The sequence below is a fragment of the Pinus tabuliformis genome, chromosome 1_2, assembly GCF_031772625.1.
Source record: "Pinus tabuliformis cultivar Carrire ecotype Pingquan chromosome 1_2, CPIR1, whole genome shotgun sequence".
NCBI lineage: Eukaryota > Viridiplantae > Streptophyta > Pinopsida > Pinales > Pinaceae > Pinus > Pinus tabuliformis.
This window is the reverse complement of record NC_142298.1, coordinates 662,688,749-662,709,199: the sequence shown is the minus strand read 5'-3', so window position 1 is coordinate 662,709,199 and position 20,451 is coordinate 662,688,749. Positions and strand designations below refer to the sequence as shown.

General features: G+C 42.0%; 1 protein-coding gene across 1 annotated transcript in view; it reads left to right on the top strand.

The window, feature by feature from the left end:
• The first annotated feature begins 784 nt into the window (after nt 1-784).
• LOC149207431 (uncharacterized) overlaps nt 785-20,451 on the top strand; it is a 29,571-nt gene continuing 9,904 nt past the window's right edge. Inside the window, exon 1 of the mRNA XM_089395717.1 lies at nt 785-1,151. Coding sequence (XP_089251843.1) covers nt 1,070-1,151 — 82 coding nt within the window. The 5' untranslated portion in view covers nt 785-1,069. The remainder of the gene's footprint in view (nt 1,152-20,451) is intronic.

The following is a 20,451-nucleotide window of genomic DNA, read 5'->3' as shown; positions in this document are numbered from 1 at the left end:
TTTGGGAGTCTAATCTTGATGCCTCATATTCACATATTTTCAATCACACTATCAAGCAAGGCTTCCCTAACAATGATTTGGAGTTTAATTGTCCTTATTTTCAAATCAAGAAACAAGGTTAACCTATCTAATTATTGAACTATCATTATTAAACCCCTTTTAGCAATATCATCTCACTTAATATTTGAAAGGAAAAAGAATATATTACTAGAAGACAATAATAAGAAGGCCAAAGGACAAACAAAGTTCAAGAATCACCATGATACAATTGCTCACCTTACTACCCTGGGGTTTACGTTGAATATTATAGAGACAAAAACAAGATTTGATCTATTGTTTCAATAATTTTAGAAAAATCTTCAAAATTATACTTAAGTTATGAAAAAGACTAAAAAAAATTAATATCCCTTCAAAGTTATTATATAATATTATGATTAAACCCTATGAAAATATAATTATTAATATACAATTTAATAATATGAAATCTATATACATTAATTATAATATTGATATTAAATAAAAATTACCTCTTTATCCCACTTTTTTTAACTCCTATTGCAATAAACTTCTAGCAATATTTATTTATTTTGTCATTTATATTATAAAATTAAAAAACAAAATAAATATTACCAAAATTAAAACTAATATTCATAACATTTATGAAAATACTAACATTAAACAAATTCAAAAACTCGATAGAATTGATTCCCACTTCCTTAATTTACCCACGTAACGCTTATTCTCTCTCTTTATTTATCAAATAAACCTTAGTACGCACGGAACATTTTATTCTATTTCTCTTATTTATCGATTAAACCTTTAGAAAGTAACACAGCACCACCACCATGATTCTGATGAGGCCTTAGTAGCCGTATTTCCATGGCGGCAAATTAACTCTGTTCAAGTTTAGGTTAAATCTGTTACAGCTTATGGAAATTAAATTGCGTGGTTCGCTCTCATCCTCAATCCCCATGAGATAATGAACTCTTGAAGTTGGGGAGTCCAACCCGTGGTCAGCCTTTCATGTGTGGGACGTTACAGAGACCCAAGGATCTGAAATATCCCCCACATGAAACAAATGTTTCTTCATACGAGGACGGGCGTGGCCTTCACTTCATCTCGCACAGGCACCATATGTGGACTTGAACTCGGTTAGTCATCAAAATTTCTTTTCGTTAGCTTCATCAAAATGCATTTGAAAATCAATCGAATGGGTAAATTTGGTTTCTGCATTTTCGCCTTCTAATTGCTTATGAATTTCTATCTGCCTTCCCTATTATATCATGTGGACTCTGGTATTATAAATTAACAGCTGTATTATTTGGGGCTTTGAATACCTTCAGAAAATGCTTGTATCTGGTTCCTACGATATTAACTGTAATGAGGGTATATGGCTTCTAGGCCTAAAGTTTAGACATAATTTTTTGGGGGTATTTTTACAGAAACATGGCTCGTACAGTGGATTGATGTGGGCTCTGGACTTATACAATGAATGGACTCTTCTACGTTGTGGATAGTTTCAGAGAACCTATTTTTTCCCCTCACTGGAAAAAATCGTAATTTTGTCAATGATAACAAAATTACATTTTTCAGTTATTCTGGTTTACAGGAAAACATCTTCACTAATGTTGCTATAAAATTCATCTATACCATCAACTACCTAGCTTCTCAAAGTTGATTCTACCATCCTCTACATCATGAACTTATGGCTTATCCACGATATAAACAACATCTATGAGCATACTAATCATATACAACAGTTTCTATATTCATTGTATTCAAATATACGGGTTTTCAAGTCAAAAACTAGTTCAAATATAAAAAATCAAAAGAGGACTCTACAGTTACAAAAATTGTCTACATCTCAGCGTTAGACGAAAAGCAGAAACAGGATATATGCCAAAAAAAAATTCTTCTCAATGTTGATGATAATTTCTGAACCAGCAACCTGCCAATTAATTCCCTCTCACCAGATTTACGTCTACTAAATAAAAGCACAGCTGTGTTTTTCACATAAACAAAAAATATTCAATGGAAGCACATTAAATTAACCAATCTCACATAGACACACACAAGTTTCTGCCCAATCACAGCTCTTCATTTTATTAGTCAGAACTTACTTGGGTTCCTCTACTGGGAAAATGGCCCAAACTGAGGAAAATACATACAACAATTTGGATCTGATCCAGTTGATCAAGCCCTAGACTTGGCTGATCTGGATCTCCTTGCTGCCCCCTTTGCACTTTCCTCGGAGCCAACACACTTGAGTAGAATTCCTTCTCCACCTTGTCACTAAGATGTCATTCTCTCAATCTTGTGCTGCTGTGTGGTGTCGTGTCTTCTCCCTTGGTCTAGTCCTTTTGATAAGCTTGAGTTATGACCAAATTCATAGTGATTGATGGCTGACATTATATCTCACCTCACTTGCAACTATCAATATCAAATGAGGCGAGATCCAATCTCGAACATCAATCATTGTGGATTCAATCATAACTCAAGCTTATAAAAAAGGGCTAGGCCAAGGGAGAAGATACGACACAAGATTGAGAGAGAGATTTTCTCAAGTGAGTGAGATACTCATGTGTGTTAGGTTCGAGGAAAGTACATGGAGCAACAAGGGAGATCTAGATCAGCCAGATTGAGGACGGATCTAGTGTGTGATTTGTTGGATTAGATCCAATGTATTGTTGTATATGTAATTTCCTTAGAGGGCCATTTTGCCAATAAGGGAGCTTGAGTAGGTTTTGAGATTAATTTAATGATGAATGTTGATTGGGTAGAATTTGTGTGTGTGTCAAATGTGCGATTGAGATTGGCGATATTTTGCTTCTGTTGAATGTTTATGTTAAAAATCCAATTGTGCTTTTATTCAATAGATCTGAGATAGTCCGCTAGAAATTAATTGTTAGTTGTTCGGTTCATGGAAATTTAACATGGTATCAAAGCAGATTCAGATCTCCATTTGTGATCGTGTTTGGGGATGAGACTTGTGACGAGGGAAATTTTAAGCAAGCCTGGCATAGTGGGGCCATGGACTAGGAGGACTTCTTGCAGGAATGAGATCTCGGGTTTGAGTGGCGGCCACTTGATGATGAGTCGTAGAGCATCATGCTAGGCTATACTTCGGGGACCACATCGAGTCCCAAGGGTGTGGTATTGAGCCACTGTGGCATGTATGTTGTGTCCCTCAATGCTGCTTTGGCTCGGGAAATGAAGGATGGTATTGTTTACCTTTGGACTTTGCCCGTGTTCCACTACAGTGGTTGGTGCTATGCATGGGGCATGGTAGCATTCTGCAGTACCAATATTTGCTTGTGCCATATGACCACCCAAGTGATCTATGTGTCCATAGTCGAACATAAGGTGATCCACTTCTGTGTGGCACCAATGGTCTTGAATTGCGTAGTTAATTATGACCCCTAGGATCAAGTGCCCATTCTATGCGATGTCAATGTGATTATAGTTGGATCGTTGCCCCCATTGTCTGTCCTGGTGAAGATGGAAGAGCAAGGCTTCCATGTGATGCACACATACAATTTTAGCGAGACTTGTAGGCCATCTATCGTATGTGCATGGAGGGAGGAGTGAGACTTGATTCCTCTGCGGAATCGAGCTAGACTAAAGGCTTGGAAAGATGTGTGCTACATCTTGATGGAGGGGTTGGATGTGGTGAATTCAGATAGTATGGTACTCGTCTTGACCAATGGTAGCATTGTTAGGGAAATACGCAGTTGTGATGAGGGGCAACATGGTGATGAAGGGCTACCTCAAGAACCCGAAGGCCAACCAGTAGTGCTTCAGGGGTGGGTGGTTTCTCTCTAGCAAGGTGTAATCACATCAGTCGCCTGGGTACGAAGGAGATCTAGATCTACTGTGAAACCAATAAGATTGATCAGTGTGCTATGGATGGGCTAGTTAATGGAGGAAATGATGTGGGGTGAGTAGGGAGCCACTGAGAGTCGTGAGAAAAGGTGAGCAGTTTTTGCGAGGATCTGCATAGGAGGTGATGCAAGACATAGGCCATGAGTCGAGTCGTAGGATCCTAAGTTAGTTGCCATCGCAATAACAAGGGGCTAGCGCAGAGATGTAGAGAAAGGTGCTGTTGGGTGTGTAGTAAGTAGCATTCGACAAAGACAACAACAAGATGAGCTATGTAGGGTTAGTGGTCGCTAAAGTAAAGGAATCGGGCTACGAGTGCTGTGAGGAGACAAAAAAGAGGATCTTTCTGCTTGTTCCATAGGCAGAGTGTCATATTGGGCATGGTCGAGTAGCTATGGGACGCAATGGCAAGCAAGAAATCAAGAGGTCAGTTTTGGCTAGTGATTATACAAGGTCGCAAAGTGGTGTCAGAGTGCAGTGTTTCCAGTGTGATTGGTAGAGGTCAGCCCTTAGAGAGAGACCATCCTTGTTGAGGGTTTGGCAATGGATTTTGCGGGTCTCTCAAAGGACCAAGACAAAGCCACAAGGAAGATTTATAAATCACCAACAATGGTAGAAGGACTTAGCACAAGGGCTACAAATCTAGACATGGAAATAGACCAGAGGGTTTGGAGAAAAGCCATGGTGAAGAGGGATGCTCAAGAGTTTGTGGAGGCTCCTAGGAGCATGTTTAGGGAGAGCAGACTTTCGAAGAAGATATAGAACTGGGTGGTAAGGAAGGCTTCCAGTTCAGAGGTGGTAGCCATTGTAACTGATGCAGTGTGGAACATTGTTCTAGTACTGGAGCCAATTCTAGGTGGTAGAAGGACCTCCCTCGCTAAGAGGGAGTGTTGACATTTGTAGCTTGGGTAGGTACTTCTACATAGGGCTAGGTGTTTGGGCTTGGATAAGTTGCTTAATGGACCCTTGAACCTTTGTAATTACTTTAATAGTTAAAGTAATATCCTTTATAAGGAAAAAGTGAGTTTAATCTATTTAATGTAAATGTTATTTGCATTAGTAAATTAGATAAATCCCAATGATCTATCTCAAGTGAGGCGAGATCTAATCTCAACCATCAATCACTTTGAAGATTAGGGTTGTCGATTTGGTCATAACTCAATCTTATGAAAGAAGGGCTAGGCCAAGGTAGATGACACAACACCAAACAACGACACAGGACTAAGAGAGAAATTTCCTCAAGTGAGTGAGATACTCATGTGTGTCGGGTTCAAGGAAAGTGCATGGAGCAACAAGGGAGATCTAGAGCAGCCAAATCGAGGATGGATTTCTGGGTTGATCTACTGGATTAGATCTAGTGTATTGTTGTATATGTAATTTCCTTTGAGGGCCATTTTCCCAGTAAGGAAGCTCGAGTAGGTTTTGAGATTAATTTAATGATGAGTTGTTGATTGGGAAGAATTTGTGTGTGTGTCAAACGTGTGATTCAGATTAATTAACATTTTTCTTCTGTTGAATATTTATGTTATCTTAGATTTCCTTAAAACCCAGTAAACTGATTCACAATTTTCAAAGTTTAAAACCCCAAAAACACAAATAACTGATATTTTGGAAACTTTAATTGCAAATGCATTGAGTTTTCTAACTTAACATGTGCAATGGAAAAGAAATCAGAAGACAAACACATCAACACATAGAACACAAGATATACATAGGAAACCCCAACTCTGGATAAAACTTGCAACGTTGCGTATCTTTATTATTTTCTTTAGCAAAGGATTTTTCTTCTGAGAATTACAACAAGGGAGAAACTTCTCTTTTATCACAAGAATAATTGATCAATCCTTTAAGATGAATCAACCCCCTGCCTGCAAACTAGATCTGCAAAATCCCTGGGCAAATCTGCTAAATTGCGCACGTGTGCGAGCGCAAATTCTCTCTCCTGCGTACACATGCGATTGATATGACTACATTGGGGCTGTAAGAGCTCGACCCTCATTCAATTTCTTCTCTGATATCACTATGATCTATTGAAGCCCTTGAATCTTCCTTTGTTGATCTGCCACACACTGTGCATGCTCAACTAAATTGCCACTAACTTGCCCCATCTCCTCTTATAATTTCGATTTCAACCATAATCTCCCTCTCAATGGTTGAGATTAAATCGTGATCAATGGTTGAGATTAAATCACAAGTCAACTTATGTTAAAATTGGCAACTAGGGCCAAACTCCACATGGGTCATCTTATTTATGACAACTAATATTTTTCTTGGATTCCTCTCTCTGAGAAGTGTAGGATTGATATAAAGACCATCCGATTCTGACATGTACAAATGAAGTTATGATTTTATTTTGATTTTGGTCAAATTGTCAAGGTCGACCAACAAACTTATGTAGGCTCAAAAGCCCAACAGTCACGTCTATTCATCTTCAACGTTGCATATAAATAGAAGGTGATTTAGCCTCATTTGGACACACTCATCTTCACACTTCTCTCTCTCTCTCTCCTCATTGATTTGGTACGGATTTCTGGGCCTCTCTCTCTCCACACGTTCAAAATTTCAGGGGAGCGAAATTTCAGGAGGCCAAAATTTTAGGAAAGCAAAATTTCAGGAGGTCGAAATTTTAGGAGGCTGAAATTTCAGGAAAGCAAAATTTCAGGAGGTCGAAATTTCATGAGACCTAATTTTTGGATAGTTTGACCAAGCGTTGACCTTCTTTGATTGCATTTTTGTGATGGCTATCTCTGTTTGGGCTGATCGCAGGTGGGTTGTTTGACCAGACTTTGACTGGGCTGAATTTGATTGTTTTGAGGGCTGTTTTATCTTGCTGTTTGGAGGTCGAAGTTGACTGAAGTTGACCGATTTGTTGAGGGTTAAATCTGCCCTGTTGACCAACGTTGACTTTTCTGGTTAGGCCTATTTTGCTACTGTTATAAATTATCAGATTTGTAAATTGTACTATCTCTCTTTGCTGAACTATTGAAGACGAAAAGAAGATTTGATCAAGGGTTCCCCACATTGGGGTTTGTCCCTGGCTGGTGCCACATCTCGTGTCCTCTTGTCTTGGCTTGTCTTCTACTGTTTAGGTTTATGTTCTATCTGCATTTTACTATCATGTTGATGTGATTGCTAATAAGAATATTGATACTGGGCTAATAAGGAAATTGAAGTAAAATTGCTCTAAAGCATAGAACATACCATTGTCGCCTAAAATTAACATGGAATCAGAGTTGAGGTGAAGACAAAGCCCAAGCAAGAGTGAAAGAGAAATCACCAAAGATAGTTGGACAAGGACAAAAGGTTCAATGGCTTCCTCATCCTACTTCCTGACCAATGTTTTAAGACTCCGACTCCGACTCCGACTTGGCCGAGGATCGACTCCGACTCCAGCTCCGAAACGGTAATGACTCGGCCGGCTCGATTTCAATGACTCGGTCGTTGTAAAAAATACATTAAATATTTATTTTTTTTATTAAAAAACATAATTTTAAATATTTTAAACATAATTTTAAAGATTTTCATTCATGTTTCCAAACACACAGCATTATAATATAGATGGAAGACAACATATGATCAAAGTAGGCTCTTTGCTTCTGTTCAATTTGTACATTAAACCTTGACTGTCAATCTTGACATTGTCACTAAACTATACAACAACCACTGTTGCCCTCGACACAAACACTGCAATGCTCACGAATGAATATGCAATAGGGAGCTCATGGCGCAGTTGCTAAATCAACTATGCCAAGCTGCTTTCAATCTTACACTGCTGCACTGGTGCCGAAAGGATGTATCAACAAATATGCTGCGAGCAGTGAGGCTCAGAGCTAGATGTCTTAGGTCAGCTCTATGACCTTGAAAATATCTCAACCTCTGCCCAAGGAGGCTTACTGGCATGCGTCTTATAGCTGCTCAGATATAGCAATGAAGCACCTTCCAGAGTGCTACAACAATGATGAAACATAAACCTTTACTGCCCCCTATCTTAGAATGAAGGACTGTTGATGAAGTAAGCCAGAATATGTAAATGAACTCCTGATCATGAGACCAATTTCGATGATGATAACCTTACTAATAACTATAGACAAAGACATATTCTTCTACAAATCTTCAACTTCAGTCAATAAGAGGAATGCTACTACATACAGTGCCTCTGTCTTTTCACTTAGAATCATCAAGACTCACAACTGCAATGTGAATACCCTTACTGCAAACCAATGAAACATGAACCTCTCACTGCTGCAATATAAGCCACTGAACCTTACACTGTCAGAAGGTGCCTACCATTAATTTCTAACTGCTACTATTGGAGGCACTGCTGAAGTAATGATTGATGACCGAGTCAAATTGGATCCGGCCGGGTTGACCGAGTCATGTGTGACTCGGTCAACCGGACCGGTTACTTGGCCGGGTCACTCCTCCAGCAATCGACTCGGTTCGAAAACCGAAACGGCCGGTTTGTAAAACACTCTTCCTGACTGAAGACAAACTCCATGATAAATCTGACTATCATGGATGGAAGATGTCTCTTGATTTGACCTTGGAAGAAAAAGAAGTGATGGACTATGCGCAGGGTAAAATCCCTGAACCTCCTTCAAATGAACTGGCTGCTGTGAAGACCAAGTACAATAGGGTTGAAGTCAAAGAAAAGAAGGTTATTAGGGATACCATTGACAAGCATCTGGTGGCCTGCATCTTTGAATTGAAGACCTCCAAGGAGATCTACGACAGGTTGGTCGACATGTTCAAGGTTAGTAATGCTAATCAAATTCAATTTCTCAAGAATAAGTTGAAGGATGTTAAGAAGGGCAGGGACGAGGATATTCAATCCTATTTCTTGAGGATTATTGAGATCAAGAATGATTTACTCTCGATTGGAGAAGTCATTCTTGATAGGGAACTTACTCTCACCACCCTTGGAGGACTCCCACCTGAGTGGTATGTATTTAGAACCACCGTCCTCAACAATGATCGAATTCTAGGGTTTGAAGAATTGATGTCAAGATGCATTCAAGAAGAAACAAGAATGGTGGAGCAAGAAATGCCTTCTAATAGAAGCAACCCCATTGCATTCTCCGCTCATGCCAAAAGGAGAAATAATGTAGGGTCTAAAGGTCATTTCCATGGAAAGCCTGGATCTAAGGGAGGAAGGAAGGGCAGGTGCTTTGTTTGCAATAAGTTTGGCCACTATGCAAGGGAGTGTCCAAATAGAAGGGACACATCGCATGATGATGATCACAATCATTCCAGGGGCAACTTCAACAACAACGATCAAAGGAATGGCAGGTCCAATGGCAAAGGAAAAAGGAATGCGGGACATCAAGGAAATGGTCAACCCTTAAAGAAATCAAGGAACTCAAGGTTTGAAGAATCGAATGTTGTTAACAAAAAGCAAAAAGAGTACTATCTTATATTGGCCCTCTCCTCCGGACACTTTGGGAAATTCAGTGATTGATAGTGGTGTCTCAAGGCACTTCACTAGATACAAGGAAGCCCTCTCTGATCTGATAGAAAAGGATACAAACTTGGAGATCATCCTTGGAGACGATGCCACCTATCTCGTGAAGGGTGTAGGAAATGTTACCCTTCAATTGAATCAAGATAACACTATTTATTTGCAAGAAGTACTATATGTACCTGATATCAAGAAGAACGTGGTGTCCATTTCAGCCATGGAGGACAAAGGATTCAAGATGGCATTCATCGATGGAAAGGTACGTGTTTGGAAAAGAAATTTTAAAGATGCTTTTACTCTTGGGTTCAGGGTTGATACTTTGTATCAAGTTGGAGGAAGTCCATTGGGAGCCATGTCTTGTGACACATCTCTACAATCTGAACTATGGCACTAGAGGTTTGCCCATATTCATTATAAAGCCCTACCCGATGTGAGACAGATGGTGATAGGTATGCCCGAGTTCAAAGTAGAGCATGAAGGTGTATGTCCGGGATGTGCCAAAGGAAAACTTACAAGGGGACCATTCCCCTCAAGTAATAGCAAGACCACAGATATATTGCAATTGATCCACTCCGACATATCTGGTATGATGCCCGTAAACTCTTTGGGAGGATACTTATATTATCTCACCTTTACGAATAATTATTCTCACAAGACCTAGATCTACTTCTTGAAGAAGAAGGATGAAGTGTTCACCTGGTTTTGACACTTCAAAGCCTTGATCAAAAACCAATCCGAGAAGAAAATCAAGATATTGAGGACTGATAATGGGACCAAGTATGAATCCAATGAATTCCAAGATTATTGTAGAGAAGTTGGCATTAAGAGGGAGACTACAACGCCATACACTCCTGAGCAGAATGGTGTGGCTGAAAGGAAGAATCGCTCTATTGTAGAAGCAGTTCGTGCCATGCTTCATGATCAAGGCCTTCCGAAGTTCCTATGGGCTGAAGTTGCAAATACGCTGTGTATGTTCAAAATCGATGGCCTCATCAAGCATTGGACTCCAAGACTCCCGAAGAAATGTTCATTGGTAAGAAACCTGATGTTTCTCATTTTAGAATTTTTGGAAATCTCGTATATTTTCATGTGCTGAAAGAGAAAAGAAGCAAATTGGGTGCGTCTGGGAAGAAAGGAATCTTTGTGGGCTATAGTGAAAATTCTAAGGGATATAGAATTTATGTGGCTGGTCAAAAGGAAGTTGAGATAAGTTATGATGTCACCTTCGACAAAGATATGGCCCTCAGGAAGATCAACAACCTTCCTAATCTAAGGAAGGACAAAGAAGTTGACATCGAAAATCAGGGTGCAAAAGAAGACGAAACGATGCCTGATGTTGATGAACCTATGGATCCTATTGATCCTCCTCCTCATGAGCCCTCCTCCTCCAAAAGGAGACCCTCATGGCTTAGGGAGACTCTCGAAGATGCCGAGAGACACATTGCACCAAGGGGGACTTTCCGTGGAAGCAAGAAGCCGAACAGGTATCAAGGATATTTGATCGCCATGAGCACTATCGTTCAAAATGACCCTTCATCATTTGAAGAAGCCGTGAAGTATCAAGTATGGAAGGATGCTATGAATGAAGAATACGAGTCAATTATGAAGAATGATGTCTGGGATGTGGTCCCTAGACCCCAAGACAAATCGATTGTCACCTCTATGTGGCTCTACAAAATCAAGCATGGAGCTGATTTAAGTGTAGACCCTCTCATTCACAAATGTAAGAGGGAGTTGGCTTCTGAATTTGAGATGAAGGACCTAGGATCGATGCACTATTTTCTAGGGTTGGAGGTCTGGAAAAAGCCAGGGGAAATTTTCCTCTCTCAAGGAAAATATGTTGTGAAGATATTGGAAAGATTTGGGATGGTGGACTACAAGCCGGTGACTACCATGATGGAACTTAACTTTAAGAAGTTATGTGGTAGTGTTGCTGGACCTGAATTGGGAAATGCTTCTGAGTATCGTCAACTCATAGGAGCATTGATGTTTTTGGTAAACTCCCATCCGGACATATGTTTTGCAGTTAACACATTGAGCCAATATATGGTTGAGCCTCATCATATACATTGGATTGGTGCCAAGAATCTTCTGAGATATCTTTGGGGCACAATCACTCATGGACTGAGATACACTGCCGGAGATGTGAGGCTGCATGGTTATTCTGATGCTGATTGGGCTGGCAGTGTGGTGGATCGCAAGAGCACTTCTGGATGTTGTTTTTCTTTGGGTTCTGCTTCGATATCCTGGATGAGCAGGAAGCAAAAATCGGTTGCCTTGAGCACCGTTGAGGCCGAATACATAGCTGCTAGTATGGCCTCTTATGGAACTCTCTGGGTGAGGAAGCTCTTCAGTGAGTTGTTTGGACATGTGCTGGATACCGCCGTGATCCTTTGCGACAACCAGAGTGGAATCCGATTATCAAAGAATCCCTAGTTTCATGATCTCTCCAAGCATATAGATATCAAGTACAACTTTATCCGAGATATGGTACAACGAGGAGCAATAAGGCTCCATCACATTGGGATTGATGAGTAGGTTGTCGATATTCTGACTAAGCCCCTGGGGAAGGTCAAGTTTTTGGTCTTCTGAGAATGACTTGGAGTTGTGGACAGATCCTCTTATGAGGGTCCTGTATGAGATGGACATTGAGCTCTGGGAGCTCCGGGGGGCTTGGGGTACTTCTTGGAGCGATGAGCAACCATAAGGTGAGTGGTTCAGCGTTCCCCTAGTGGTTTGCTGTGTACAGGGTGAGTGGTTCAGCCTTCCCCTACGATACCCCTTGGCGACATGTAGGCAGGATGAGTGGTCATCCTTCTCTTGCTGAGACATCATACCTATGCAGTCTGGAACTCATGGGAAGTACCTCTCATTTGGCCAATGAGTAGGGAAATGAGGATAGGGACCATAGTACTACCAATGGACACGTCGTGTACTACCGTACCCCCTATCTAGGATGACCCATATTGATTTGGGGTCAATTGGAACTGACTTCGGGTCAATAATAGTGGTATGAGACACTCTCTTTTGATTGGAACTAACTTCGGGTCAGTAAGAGTGGTATGACACACTCTCCTTTGATTTGGATTGACTTTGGGTCAGTAGAGAATGGTATGATACATTCTCGATCACTTCTTCTTCTTCATAGTTTAGCAGAGCAGAGCAGTGCATTGATGGCAAAGATAGTATAGGTTGGTAGATGGATTAGCAGATGGAGTTCTCCCTAGTTGAGAGGGAGTGTTAAAATTGGCAACTAGAGCCACACTCCACATGGGTCATCTTATTTGTGACAATTGATATTTTTCTTGGATTCCTCTCTCCGAGAGGTGTAGGATTGATCTAAAGATCATCCGATTCTGACATGTACAAATGAAGTTATGAATTTATTTTGATTATGGTCAAATTGTCAAGGTTAGCTAACAAACTTATGTAGGCTCAGAAGCCCAACAGTCACGTCTATTCATCCTCAATGTTGCATATAAATAGAAGGTGACTTAGCCTCATGTGGACACACTCATCTTCACACTTCCCTCTCTCTCCTCATTGATTGGGTATGGATTTCTAGGCCTCTCTCTCTCTCCACACGTCTGAAATTTCAAGAGAACGAAATTTCAGGAGGCCAAAATTTCAGGAGAGTGGAATTTCAGGAGGTTGAAATTTCAGGGGAGTGAAATTTCAGGAGGTCGAAATTTCAGGAAAGCAAAATTTCAATAGGCCGAAATTTCAAGAAAGTGAAATTTCAGCAGGCCGAAATTTCAAGAGACCGAATTTCTGGACATTTTGACCTAGCGTTGACCTCCTTTGACTGCATTTTTGTGAGGGCTATCTTTGTTTGGGGTGACCGTAGGTGGGTTGTTTGACCAGAAGTTGACGGGGCTGAATTTCATTGTTTTGACGACTGTTTTATCTTTCTATTTGGAGGTCGAAGTTGACTGAAATTGACCAATTTGTTGAGGGTCAAATTTGCCTTGTTGACCAGTGTTGACTGTTTGGTTAGGGCTCTTTTGCTGCTGTTATAAATTATCATATTTGTAAATTGTACTATCTCTCTCTGCTGAACTATTGAAGACTAAAAGAACATTCGATCAAGGGTTTCCCCACATTGGGGTTTGTCCCTGGTTGGTGCCACATCTTGTGTCCTCTTGTCTTGGCTTGTCTTCTACTGTTTATGTTTATGTTCTATCTGCATTTTACTATCATGTTGATGTGATTGCTAATCTGAATATTGATACTGGGCTAATAAAGAAATTGAAGTAAAATTGCTCTAAAGCATAGAACATACCATTGTTGCCTAAAATTAACAACCTAGGAATTTTTAATTTTTCCTAACTTTAGGAAATAGTTAAATAATTAATATTCTGCTAATGTGGTAGTCCTTTGGGTTCTTCTACTACTCTTAGCACTTAGACAAGCAGAATCCTTACTTCTTTACCCCAATCAACACTCCCTCTTATAGAGGAAGGTGTTTTGCACTACACCCAACTTCTCTTTGAGGTATACACATTTGGTTCTTGGCAATGCCTTGGTCAGAATGTCTGTTGTTTGCTCCTCTGTTAGTGCGTATGAGAGTGAAACTATACCTCTTTGAACAACATCTCTGATGTGGTGATAATGTATGTCGATGTGCTTAGAGCGATCATGAAACATTGGTTTTTCAGATAGCTTCATGCAACTCTAATTGTCACAGTGTATCACTGTAGGCTCCAACTCTGTCCTAAACACACTCACAAGAAGCTTCCCTAACCGAATAGCTTCACACCCTACCAAACCGACAACCATGTACTTGGCCTCGACTGAGCTCAATGCGACTAATCTCTACTTCCTGCTGAACCAAGAAACAATTGTTGATCTAACACTGAATGTGCAACTTGATGTGCTCTTCCTGTCTGTGGAGCTCCCTGCCCAATTTGCATTAGTGAAGCCCTCAAGCTTCAACTCGTCAACCTGTCTATGCCACAACCCATGCTCTACTGTTCACCTGAGATTTCTCAACACGTGCTTAGCGGAAACCCAATGTGCTCTGGTAGGCCCAACCAAAAACTTGCTCAAGAGTTAACTGCAAAACATATATTTGGCCACGTACTCACTAAATTCATCAACGACACCATCATCTGCCGGTAAAGTGTAAGATCTACTTGCTCCGATTTGGATGTATCCACCTTCCTCCATTTTGTGACTAGAGGCGTGGTCATGGGCTTGCAATCTTGCATGTGAAATCTCCTTAGAATCTACAAGGTGTACTTGCCCTGTCCCACAAAGATCTTGCCATCACACTGCCATACCTCCAGCCCGAGGAAATAGTGCATCAGTCCCATATCCTTCATCTCAAACTCGCCTGCAAGATCTCTCTTGCACTCCTAGATGAGCTTGTCTGCGCCTATTAAAATTCGATTGTCGACATATAGCACCATAATATGCGGCTCACCTGCAACAATAATGTAGTAGAGGTTAGGGTCCACTTTACTCTTGGTGAAGTCTAATCCTTGAAGGTAACTGTTTATTCGAGCGTACCATACTTGTGGAGCCTGCTTGAGCCCATATAAGGCTCTCCCGAGTTTGCAAACGTGTGTCTCTCTGCTGCATGTCTCAAATCCCTCTGGTTGCTCAATGTAAATCTCCTCCTCAACAACCCCATTGAGGAAGGTTGTCTTCACGTCCATTTGGTGGATCTTCCACCCCATTTGTGTTGCAATAGCTGCAACCACTCTGACTGACGAATACCTGGCAATTGGGGCAGAGGTCTTGTCATAGTCAACTCCCTCTATCTATATGAGAACCCCTCAGCCACAAATATTTCCTTGTACTTCTTGATACTCCCATCAAATCCATGCTTGATCTTGTAGACCTAGTGAGAGCCTACCACAAATTTGCCCTTTGGCCTCAACACCACTTCCCAGACATAATTCTTCATGACAAAGGCATACTCCTCCACTATGGAATCTCTCCACACTTGCTGAGTGGTTGCCTCTTGATAGTTGGAAAGATCGGCATCCAACGACACTGCCATAAGTGCTAGATATCCTGTGTACCTTTGTGGATGTTTGCTTTATTGAATTGATGTACTAGTAGCACCAACTTGCTCTTGCGCCTCCTAGATCAATTGATATCACCATCTTGCTCTCCTCTCGTAACTAGGAGTCACTGCCTGAGTGGGCTCCACTCTCTCCTCCAACTGTGTGTCCCTGTCGTCCTCATCTTGCCCACGCTCAATTGTGTTCAGAGGTATTGGCTGAGCCTCTTGCTTGGGAGCTTGTTGCTCCTCCTGCACTGTAGTCTACCCACGCTATAAGGACTCTCTTCTAATGATTGTCTTCTTGTGTGCTGGAATGTATACCCTATACGCATTTGATGTCTTGTTGTAGCCCACGAAGATGCCCTTTTTTGCTGTGGGCTCCAACTTCTTCCTCTTCTCCTTTGGTACATGACAATGCACAAGGCTACCAATATGCGAAAATGAGACACATCTGATTTCTTCCCTGTAAACACCTCTTCCGGTGTAACTCGCCCCAACACTCTGTGTGAACTCCAATTTTGCAAGAAAACTGTTGTATTGCATGCCTTAGCCCAAAGAAACTTGGGCAGTCCCTGGTCATGCAACATGGCTTTGGTTGCTCCAACTATGGCCCTGTTCTTGCGCTTTGCCACCTCGTTTTGTTGAAGATTATATGGTGTGGTCAACTCCCTCCTGATGCCGTCCTTAGCACACAACTCCTTGATTGTGTTTGAGGTATACTCCCCACCATATCGGGTTCTCAACCAAGGACTTTAACTCTAGAAACTTCTAGAAGACCTCATCGTTCTTCTTCATGAAAAACATCCAGTTTCCTTGATTATAGTAGCATTACTACTTTTAGCAGTTTTTTGGGTCCTGAACTTTTGGAGCTGTTTTGACCCCCTAAACAACGTTTTTTTGAGGTCCACAAAAGGCCTTGCCGCAAACCCTATAGTACTCGGAGAGATCTTTCCAATGAGGTATTGTACGTGCCAAACAAAGATCATATGACCAAGTTATGACCCCATAAAGTTGGCTGCCCAACTAACCCTAACGAGGCCCACAAACTCTTGGCGTTCCATCTCTCAGGGTTTGGGTTTTGGTTGTTTAGGGTTTCCCTTTGTTGTTAAATAATAAAAAGGCCCTTGAGCCTCATTGTAACACAGTTCAGAGGCATGTAGCCGCCACATCTCTTCTCAGAGATAAACTACCATCGCTTGAGCTAGTTATTTCCCTTTTGCTTGTAAGCATCTTTCAATTTTTTGATATTAATGAAATGAGGATTTATTTCTACTACATCTCTGTGTTTATGTTTATATTTGTATTCTGTTGCATTCTTGCATAAGTCAGGATCAGTGGTAACAGAGCGGTCTGCTCTTTCTCTGTTTTTCTTTGCATATCCCCAATGAGGTTAGGGTATAAAGAGTTAGGGCTTGAACTGGTTGAACCTTTGCAAAACCAGCCTCGCAAACCCTGACGGCCTCCCATGGCGGAAGAAAAGAAAGACGAGGGAGCAGGAGATCCTTTCAAAATATTGCTCGAGGAATCCCTCGAGCGACAAAAGAACGTAATGATGGATAACTTTGCCTAGATCCTTCAGCGGCTACCCACAGGTGACACATCTTCATCCAACAGCCACTCTGGAGGCGCCACTCCCTTTAAGGTACAAATCAACTTTGACATTCCCATATTTGAAGGCCAGATAGATGCATATGCCATATATAGATGGTTAAATATGTTGGAAGGATATTTTTTGGTTCATGACTTTTCCAATTGGGAAAAGATTACTTTTGCACTCCTCAAAGCCGCCCCCCATGTCAAGGATTGGTGGGAAAACCACTGTGAACAAAAGGACGAGAGGGAACCCTCGCTATTTTCAGCCACACCCATTTGGAATGTTTTTCCGAGACACCATCAAGGAACAATATTACCCTGTCGGGAGCTATGAAGATAAATACATAAAGTGGATCACAATATGGCAAGGAAGGGACCAAGATGTGCTGGAGTTCACAAATATTTTTCATACCATCCCCATGAAGTTGGGTATCAAGGATTCTGAGTGGCATTTGGTATTCAAGTATCGCGACTGTCTACACAAGTACATCTAAGGCGAGATGGAGCTCTTGGACATCTCCTCGTTTGCTGCCGCCTATTGATACGCTGTCAAGATCAAGCAAAGATTTAAATAAAAGAAGCGAGACTTTGGATTTGCGAATCTGAAGCAAGGGAAAGGCGCTCCCAAATCGTAGATTAAAGGACAAAGCCAAGGCGGGGCAACCCAAGACAACCCGCCGAAGCCACAAGCAAAGAACAACACCACGAAGACAAAGAAGGACACAGGGAAATGGTGTGAGTTCCATAAGAGCCCCACTCACAACACAAGTGAGTGTCGAGCCAAGCAATCACTGGTGGCCAAGCTAAAGGCTTTCAAATTAGATGCATGTTCCAACTCTGAGTCAGAACCTGACAAGGGGAATGACAAAGGGAAGCAGATTATTGATGCAGAGCCTAGTGCCACCGTTGCCACCACTAAGATCCAGAAGATTGAGCCCGAAGATCTAGAGGAGGGGGAGCGGCTCTTCCACTCACAAATGTGGGTGAAGGGTTCTCCACTGCAGTTCATTGTCAACAACGGAAGCCAAAAGAACCTCATTTTAGCAGAGGTTGTGAAGCGGTTGGGCCTACTGACCACACCACACCCGCAACCATACACCATCGGGTGGCTTCACCAAGGACGAGATCTTCGCGTCAGTCAACAGTTCCACCTTCCCTACAACATCAAGCTCTTCACAGAGGATGTACTGTGTGATGTTGCTCCTCTTGAAGTTTGTGATGTATTATTAGGCCAACCATACTTGTGGAAGCGTCATGTTGTGTATGAGTTTAGACCTCACATTGTTATTATTTCTTTGGGCAATAACTTATATAAGATACCGGAGGTAGCACCGCCTACCATCATCTCTTTGATCTCTGTGAAGCAATGTAGTAAGATCATTTCCCAGACCAGGGAATTCATCTTCCTTATGATTCACCCTCAAGGAAAGAAGACCGTGGCCACATCCACAGCCTCCAAACAGGGCTCCTTCGCACGACAACAACAGATGGACAAGGTCGTGGAGGAGTACAGGGACATCTTCGCCTCACCCACAAGGGTACCCGTACATTGTTAGGTCAAGCACTCCATTGATTTGACCTTGGGCGTGCTGCTACCCAACGGACTGATTCACTGACGCTTTGTTATGGAGAACGATGAAATTAAGAGGCAGATCCAAGAGTTGTTGCAGAAATGGCACATTAGGCCAAGTTCATCACCCTATGGGAGCCCGATTGTGTTGGTACAGAAGAAAGACGACACTTGGAGACTCTATATTGACTATCGAGCACTGAATAAGATCACTGTTCGGAATAGGTATCCAATCCCACAGATTGATGACCTTCTGGACCAGCTCAAGGGGGGCAAATATTTCAGCAAGATTGATTTGAAGTCCGGTTATCACCAGGTGCTAATCGAACCCTCCGATGTGTGGAAGACTGCGTTCAAATCCAAGGAGGGCCTTTTCAAATGGTTGGTCATGCCTTTCGGGTTGATGAATGCCCCCACAACCTTCATGAGGCTGATGTACGACATCCTGATCTTCAACCAGAGTTGGGAAGAGCACCTACACCATATTCGGCAGGTCTTCCAAACCCTGTGACAACACAAGTTGTGTGCCAATTTAGAGAAATGCACTTTTGGTATGACGCAGGTTCAATATTTGGGGTACATCATTAGTGAGCGGGGTGTGCATGTGGACCCAACCAAGATACACGTTATTCGAGATTGGCCAGCCCCAACCACTCTGATAGAGCTACGTAGCTTTCTGGGCCTTGCCAATTTCTAATTCTACCACAGGTTCGTGTTGGGTTTCTCTCATATCACTTGGCCTTTGAGTCAAGTCACCAAGGGTGGAGAAAAAGCAAAGTTATTCTGGTTCGAATCCCAACAAAAGGCATTTGCCGAGTTGAAGCATCACCTCTGCTCTGCACTAGTGCTCACATTACCATACCTGCAACAACCATTTGAGATTGAGACAGATGCCTCTGACTATGCCATCGGAGCAGTTCTTACTTAGTAGGGGCATCTGGTGGCATATCACAGTGAGACACTTTTAGATAGTCCGAAAGTATCCCACCTATGACAAAGAGATGTATTCCATTGTGCAAACCTGCCGACAATGGAAGCATTACATTTTGGGGAAGGAAACAATCATCCACACAGACCACCGACCCCTACAGTTCATATAGACACAAGGAAAGTTGCAAAACGATCGCCATCAGAAGTGGTCCACATACCTGCAACAATTCCATTTGAACATCAAGTACAAGAAGGGCAACACCAATAATGTTGCAGACTGTCTCAGTCGACCACCGGTTATGGCGTTGACCACTGTGCTCGACTCTTGTGGAAACGAGACTTCGGGGTGGCTGCATCTTTACAAGAGCGATCCATAATTCGACAACACATACCAGATGCTCCTAGAAGGCAAGCAAGTTCCAGATTTTCACCTCCAGGGCACACTCTTATTCCACTTGGGACACTTTTGTGTTCCTTCATGCGAGCGTGTCAAGATGATTTGGGAGACGCACTACAACTAGGGCGCTGGACATTTCGGAGTAGAGAAAATAGTGGCAGTGTTTCATAAGTATTTTGATTGGCCGAACTTTCGACAGGATGTTGGGAAGTACATCAGATCTTGCACTGCTTGCGCCATTGCTAAACCGACAATGAAGAAGCAAGGCCTATATAGTATATACTCCTCTGCCCACTCTTAGTCGGCCTTGGGAATCCATCTCCATGGATTATATGTCGGGCCTTCCTTCTACTAAGCATGGAAACGCCTGTGTTTTCATGGTCGTCGACAGATTCTTTAAGATAGCCATTCGGCGGTTTGCAAGAAGAGTATCACAACAAAAACCACCGCTAAGCTCTTCTTTGAATGAGTGTGGGTACACTTTGGGATCCCATAGTCTATAATCTCAGATTGGGATAGCCGGTTCCTGAGTACATTTTGGTCAAGCCTCTGGTCAATGTTGGATACCAAGCTCACTAAGTCCACGACCTTCCACCCCCAAACTGATGGCC